Below are 7,586 nucleotides of genomic sequence, written 5' to 3' on the forward strand. Positions count from 1 at the left end.
GAATCAGTATTAACCTAGGTCACATGTGTTATATATACCTCTTGTAAGCCGCTGCACAGGATAGTTGATTAGTTGCAAATCCCCGACATTTGTAACCTACCCCAATATAGTGAAGTTTGGCTGGCTGGCGCCTGTGTTTTTCCCCTTCGTGTTGAAGGGGTTTTCCACGCTAAAATCTCATGTCCCTCGCTTGTTTTCGTTCTTTGTCGTTTTGATTGTGTGTCGTATCTCTAACACGATTGGTGTATGAGTTAGATGAGACTTTGTTAATCCTTAGAGAATTAGCAAATCTGACCTATAATACTCTCACACTTTAGTTTTATTTATGTTAGGTATTTATGTAGCACCTAATTGCGCATTTATTTTAACAAGATTACCTCAACAATGCATGGGGTATCATCTCTTATCCCATGTTGCTAGCCTATAATGGCCCAATCAGTTAGACAGTTCAATCCAGAAATGCAGGTCCCATTTGTACAAACTGATCCACAACTTCTGAAAACGCATCTGGGTAATGTAATGGAGAACAAACCAGTGTTGGACCATTGACCTAAAGAAAGAGAAACGAGACAGTAGGAATAATAGGTGGCATGTGCTCCCTTTGACAAACATCTTCATTGGTCTCATAGCCAATTATTATGAATTGGATAATATACACAAACTTCCATTGCATTATACCCCATTTTATGGTACACAAAATTATTGACCTGTCATGACCCTGCTGGACCATCTAGAGATGGTATCCTATGATCACTAAATCCCTACGGAAGGAAGCAACATTTGTACCCAGAGAGCGTGCACCTAGCAAAACGACACACCCCCTTGCACTCACCTCAAAAGTGAATAAGGACACATACATAATTTCTACGCGTCCCCTAAAGTACACAAGGTTGCATTGTCAACATCGCACCGCTAGTGGGCCCGCCAAGTCGCCTGAGGCTAAACTATCCGTCCCGGTTGTTGAGTAGGCCCAGGGAACCTGAACTCGCTCGGGCCTGGACCTGGGCCTGGGTTTGGACCGGCCTGGTGAGAGCCATAAGTTTGGTGGGTGAGATGGGCTTCTTCGCATCGGCCCGCTCTGCATTCCCGGCCTTCCGCGCGTCGGGGCCGTCGTCGTGCCGGATGCCGCGTAGCAGCGCCGCCACGTCCTTGATGGTCGGCCGGTCCTCGGGGCGCGGGCTGGCGCAGAGCAGCGCGATGCCGAGGGCTTGCAGCATCTCCTGGACCTGCGTGTCCGGCCGGCCTTGCAGCCTCGCGTCCACGATCTCCGCCGGGTCGCGCTTCCGGCACAGGTGGTCGCGCACCCACTGCACCACGCTCTGCCCCTCGCCGAACGCCGGGTCCAGCGTGCGCCGCCCCGTGATCATCTCCAGCAGCACCACGCCGAAGCTGTACACGTCGCTCTTGGTTGTGATCTTGGTCATGCAGCCGTACTCTGCATCAAATCATGACGACGAATGTTAATCCGGTAGTACATCTGGAGAATGAATTTTAACTGAGTAGCAGAGTTGGAATTGCCGTGATTTTTTGAAGGGACGGCGGAATGCTTACCGGGAGCGATGTAGCCGTAGGATCCGGCGAACGGCGGAGGCGACGAGTTGGCGCCGTCATCGGCGACTCGTGCCAGGCCGAAGTCGGCGAGGCAAGCCTCGTAGCGGTCGCCGAGGAGGATGTTGTCGGCCTTGACGTCACGGTGGATGATCCCCGGCACGCAGTCGTGGTGGAGGTAAGCGAGGCCCTCGGCCACGCCCACGGCGATCGCGAGCCGCACCTCCCACTCCACGACGGCGGCGCCGGTCGCGCCCCCGTGCAGAAGGCCGCCGAGAGTGCCGTTCGGGAGGTAGTCGTAGAAGAGGAGTCGCGTCCGGCGGTTGGACGCCCATCCCAGCAGCCGGACGATGTTGCGGTGGCGCACCCGGGGCAGCACGCTGATCTCGCACGCGAACGCCTCCACGGACGCCTCGTCGCATGACTGGAATTTCTTCACGGCGACCGTGACGCCGGACGACGGGATGTTGGCACGGTACACAGCGCCGGACCACCCGTGTCCGATCACGTTCGCCGGAGTGAGGCTGCGGGCCACGTCGGCCACGCCGATGTCCAGCTTCTGGTACAGCGTCACGTCCCACGGCGGCGACATCTCGGCGTCCTTGTCCTCGCTGGCACGCTCGCCGCGCCGGCGCCACCCGAACAGGACGAGCACCGCGGCCACCAGGAGGACGACGAGGGCGGTGAGCAGCACGGCCATCGCGACACGGGCGGCGCGGCGTGCCTCGAGCTCACTGTCGCCGACGTCGCCAGAGCACCGCGAGAGACACAGCGCCTGGTTGCCCTCGACGTCGCCGGTCGGGAGCTTCGCGAAGAACGCCGTCTCTGGAAGCCGGCCGGAGAAGCTGTTGAAGGAGACGTTGAGCGCCACGAGGTTCTGGAGCGCGGACAGCGCCTGGAGATCGCCGGAGAGCTGGTTGTGTGACACGTCGAGCACCCCAAGCCTCACGAGCCCTGCGAACTCCGATGGCATCGAGCCGGAGAAGCTGTTGCAGCTGAGGTTAAGGGCGATCTCCAATCCCGGAATCTTGCCGATGCTCCCCGGAATGTGACCGGAGAGCGAGTTGCCGCCGACGTCTAGGAGCTGGAGGCGGGAGCACGAGCCGATCTCCGGTGGCATCGCTCCGGATAGCCGGTTGCCGCTGAGAATGAGCTTTGTCAACGAAGTGAGTAGGCCGATGTCGGACGGGAGCGCGCCGGAGATGTCATTGTAGGAGAGGTCGAGGTACTGGAGCGAGAGCAATTCCTTGAAGAGTCCTGCCGGCAGCATGCCGGCGATGGCATTGTCGTGGAGGTCGACGAACGTGAGGTTCCGGCATCCCGACAACTCCGTGGGGAGAGCACCGGACAGCCGGTTGGAGCCCAGGTCCAGGAAGCTGAGGCTCCCAAGCATGCCGATTTCCGGGGGTATCGCGCCGGCGATGTGGTTGCCGCTTGCCCGGAACCGGTCGAGGGACGTGCAATTGCCAATCTCCGCTGGCAACTGGCCGGAGAGTTCGTTGTTGATGAGGAGCAGCTTGGACAGCCGTGGAAGCTGGAAGAGCGACGGTGGGATCGGCCCGGTCAGAGCATTAGTCGACAGGTCGAGCGCCTCGAGGCTAGTGCACCGGCCGAGCTCCGGCGGGATGTTTCCGGTCAGCTGGTTGGCCCACAGGTAAAGCATGCGCAACGCCGGGAGGCCGCCAAGCTCGGCGGGGATGGCGCCCGTGATCTGGTTGTTGTCGAGCTCGAGGTCTGTGAGGTTGCTGCACCGGGCCAGCTCCGGCGGCACCGTGCCGGAGATCTTGTTCCCGCTGAGCTGCAACTCCTGCAGCGACAAGAGTTTCCCGAGCGACGCCGGGATGTGGCCGGTGAGCCCGTTGATCGACAGGTCGATCACCGCGAGCTCGCTGCACGAGCCGAGCTCCGGCGGGATGATGCCGACGAGCTGGTTCTGCCACAGCAGCAGGTTCTTGAGCTTCTTGAGCGCGCCGAGCTCCGCCGGGATGGACCCGGATAGCGCGTTCTCGTAGAGGTAGATGTTCTCCAGGCTGCTGCACCGGCCGAGCTCTCTGGGTATCGGGCCAGAGAGCAGCGCCGTGTAGATGGCCAGCGTGGTGAGGTTCTTGAGGCGGCCGAGGCTCGCAGGGAGCGGGCCGGTGATGCTGGTCTCGGCGAGGCCGACCATGGTGAGCCTGGAGCAGCTTCCAATCTCCGTGGGGAGCGCGCCGTGGAGGTTCTTGTTGCCGCCGCCGCGGAGCACCTCGAGGCTGGCCATGCGGCCAATGGCGGCCGGAATCCTGCCGCCGAGCTGGTTGTCGTAGACGATGAGCTCCCGGAGCGACGTGAGGTTGCCGATGGCGTCCGGGATGGCGCCCTCCAGCCGGTTGGAGTTGAGGTAGAGCGTCTCGAGCTTGCTCCCCGTCCGGCACAGCCCGGACGGTATCGACCCGGTGAGCGCATTGTTGCTGAGGTCAAGGTGCGCCAGCGCGGGCAGCGCGCCGAGCTCCGGCGGGATCGGGCCCGTCAGGTTCGTGCCGGTGAGGACGAGCCGGGTCAGCGTGGCGCCGACGGCGCCGGCCAGGTTGGCCGGGACGCCGCCGAGGAGGTCGACAAACTCCAGGCGCAGCTCGGTGACGCCGCCGTCGGCATTGCACGCCACGCCGGTCCACCGGCACGGCGAGGCGTCCGCGGCCTTCCAGTCCGCCAGCGCGCCAACCCCGTTGCGCAGCGTCGCCTTCCACGCGAGCAGCGCGGCGCCCTGCTCGTCCACGGCGGCGACGACGGCGCTGCCCACGCACAGCATGACAAGCGCGCAGCGCCTGACGAGCGCCGCCGCCCACCATTTGCTCCGCCTACCCATGACAGCAACGCTAGCTTGTCTGCAGTCGTACCATGCAACTACCGAAGTACAAGTATATGCAAGAACATGAGTACAAGGTAGTAGTGGTAGCTAACTCTATAGAATTGTGTGGTCTAGAGGTGTTAATTGGAGCCAAATCTTGGTCTTGCTTATGTTGCAAGCCTAGCAGTAGTAACTAATTAATGGAGTGGCGAAGAGGTTTAGCATAAGTAGAGAGAGAGTGAGAGAGAGGGGAGGGGGAGGTTAAAGAGGAGAGAGTATTTGGGGTTGATGAGACCAGCATGGGGGAAGGCCACCTTTGTACCTGCAGAATCTCTGGATCCGAGCCAACAGTGCACACTACCACACCCTGTCCCTCTCCCGGTCTCTCCTTGGAAATTGTTCAACTTCAGATGCCTCTACTCCTGAATTATCACCGCCTTCAAAAAAAATTGTTCACAGTCACCATTGTGAGTGGCCATTGGTGGTTAAGTGTATTTAAATTTGTTACTACAGGCATCAGATCACCAACGTCTAATTGCTTTGCGATGCCAAGCTGGTGAGCTAATTTTATTTTATTTTAACGGCGGTAACACCTTTGCTAGCAGCCAGGAGAAAGAAAAGATGGCATCTGGGTGGGCAGCTTCATCATGGAAAGGGTGTGTCTCAGCTCTCAAGGATGATAATATTGAATAACAAGCACTTCACAGCCTACAACTTGGATTGGTTACTACTTAACAGTTTGTGGTTAGGGACCTTGGTGTAATTTTGGGTTCTAAAGTGTGGCAATTGCAGTGCTAGTAGTGAGACCTGGGAAGAGCATCCACAGTCCAACAGTTTGAAATAAATTGAATTGGGGGTTCTTCCTCTACATGGATGGTACAAGTAAATCATCTCCCTATTTAAGTCTCCAAGAAATCCCTACACAAAGATTGGAGATTAAGTACACAAGGAGATACTACCACTACAGCAGTAACAAAAAGATTCTGAATAATGATTCTTGCGTGACATATATCTCTACTCTTAAAAAGTGAGTTGGTAGCCTCCCCTTCATGGTTTATTTTCGCCTGATTTTTTTTCTTGTCACCTCCTACCACCCCTTTTCACTAGATTTTCTCCCTCCCATTAAAAACCAAATCCCATTAAAGAGAAAGATCATGTTTCATGCTTGCTTTGGTAATTAAGAATTTAAAAATAATACCATATATTTGAGATCACCTTCTAAAAGACAGACATAAGATTTTTCTCGATAACTTTAAAAAAATCAGATATGCCTTAATAATAAATTGCTAATCCCGCGCACTATGTCATTTATTATTATCATTATCTCTACTATTAATTAATAATCATAACTTTCCTAATACAACAAAAATAACATACTCCCTCCATTCCTAAATATAGGGTGTATAGTTTTTGGCATGGAAATTAAAGAATGCACATGGAGGGAAAATTTCACAAGTTTTGGGCAAGACTACACCTGACTAATTATATGAGAAAATAGAGGAGCTTGCCCTATGTAAGAAAATGTAATCAAATCCCTTAAAAAGTTATTCAAATGAGTGGTGCAAGGCAATACACCTTATATTTTGAACTTTTTCTCAAAAATCTATACACCTTATATCAAGGAACGGAGGGCGTATCTTCTTTTGTTATGAGCGCATCTGTGCACCTCTGCGGAGGGACGCCGTGCGCTACACCATGGAGGACGTCGTGGCCTGACGCTGTCGCCTGGCGCGATGCTTGGCAATGCTAGGGTGTGGATCACGGAGTCGAGGATGGCCATGGCGGAAGGTGGGTCGTTGGACCACCACATACATGCATTTGTGGATGCGATCATATTATATATTTTTTGTTAGTCATGCAAATAGCCAAACAAGCTATATTCTCAAATCAAGTATGTCCATTCAAATGTCAAAAACTCCGTTAAGGAAATCTTTCCTACAATACTCAGTAGTCGTCGTCGTAGTTTGCCGCCATTCGTGCGAAAATATTTTGGAAATCGAACATTGAATCAATTCAAAAATCAAACCATCAATGGAATTAATTAGCTAGAGAGTTAATTACGTATGCAATTGATTAGGCCATTTAAATAGGATTTTTTAACCGAATCAATTTGGAAACCGAGTCAGCAATTATCTCTACTCCTAAAAGGGAAGTTGGTAGCCTCCCCTCCCCGGTTTATTTTCGTCTGTCTATTTTTCGTCTCACCTCACATCACACTTCCCAAAGGATTTTCTCTCCAATCAAAAACCAAATCCAATTAAAGGGGGAATCATATAAATAATAGGTAATTAAGAATTCAAAAATCACACCATATATTTGAGATCACCTTCCTAAAAGACAGACATAAAATTTTTCTCGATAATTTTCCAAAACAAAATTAGATATTTCTCAATAACAAATCGCTAATCCCGCGCACTATGTCATTTATTATTATTATTATCTTTACTATTAATTGACAATCACAAGTTTTCGAATATACAAAATGGCATGTCTTTTTTGTTATGAGCGTATGCATCCGCGCGTCCCTGCGAAGGGACACCGTGCGCGACACCATGGAGGCTATGAGTAGAAGATGTAGGGAATGACTGGGAAGAGAAGAACGACAATTATCCATCTAGTAATGAATGGTATATTTGCTGGAGGTGAAGCTTATTGGTGACGGAGAATACGTTCAAGTTGTCACTCGCCTCCCACGTCAGTGTGCATTTGCAAAGTTGAATGGACCTTTGAGAACGATATCTATAGTTATTATTTGTTTTGTGTCAATAGTATGTGTTAGTTTAACTCACTCTATTATATTGTTAGTATGAAAAATTCCATCCCTATTGAAACGCATGGCGAAGGTGAGGTGGACATCATTTGATTTTAAAGGAGGAGGCTCCAGCGAGAAATGGCCCACTACGACGGAAAACCGAGCTGGAAGGGGATGATCCGACAGTAAAAGATAAGAGTGCGTCATAGGGTGGGGTTTCTGTATTAAGCCCGTCTGTTGAAGATAACATGATGGATAGCCCGTAGCAACGCACGGCCGTTCTGCTAGTATTTAGCAAAGTTATAACTCAGCTGCTCACAAACTATATGATGTCAGACTACACAAAACAACGACGATGACGATGATGATGATGACGACCACGAAGAAAAAAGAGAGACAAATGTATTTTTTATGTTGGTAAATACTTCTCCTTTATTGTTAGGTTAGTTAGAGTGGTACATA

The 7,586-nt window shown here is 52.3% G+C and overlaps 1 protein-coding gene across 1 annotated transcript; it reads right to left on the bottom strand.

Moving 5' to 3' along the window:
• Nucleotides 1-807: 807 nt before the first annotated feature.
• Nucleotides 808-4,640, bottom strand: LOC119365807 (LRR receptor-like serine/threonine-protein kinase). The gene is made up of 2 exons (XM_037631459.1): nucleotides 1,552-4,640; nucleotides 808-1,435 (listed from the first exon to the last, which is right to left on the bottom strand). Exons 1-2 carry the CDS (start codon nucleotides 4,388-4,390, stop codon nucleotides 945-947), a joined length of 3,330 nt encoding a protein of 1,109 aa, XP_037487356.1. The 5' UTR covers nucleotides 4,391-4,640; the 3' UTR covers nucleotides 808-944.
• Between the last annotated feature and the right edge of the window lie 2,946 nt (nucleotides 4,641-7,586).

This window comes from Triticum dicoccoides, chromosome 1A (genome assembly GCF_002162155.2).
Source record: "Triticum dicoccoides isolate Atlit2015 ecotype Zavitan chromosome 1A, WEW_v2.0, whole genome shotgun sequence".
In the NCBI taxonomy this organism is placed as follows: domain Eukaryota; kingdom Viridiplantae; phylum Streptophyta; class Magnoliopsida; order Poales; family Poaceae; genus Triticum; species Triticum dicoccoides.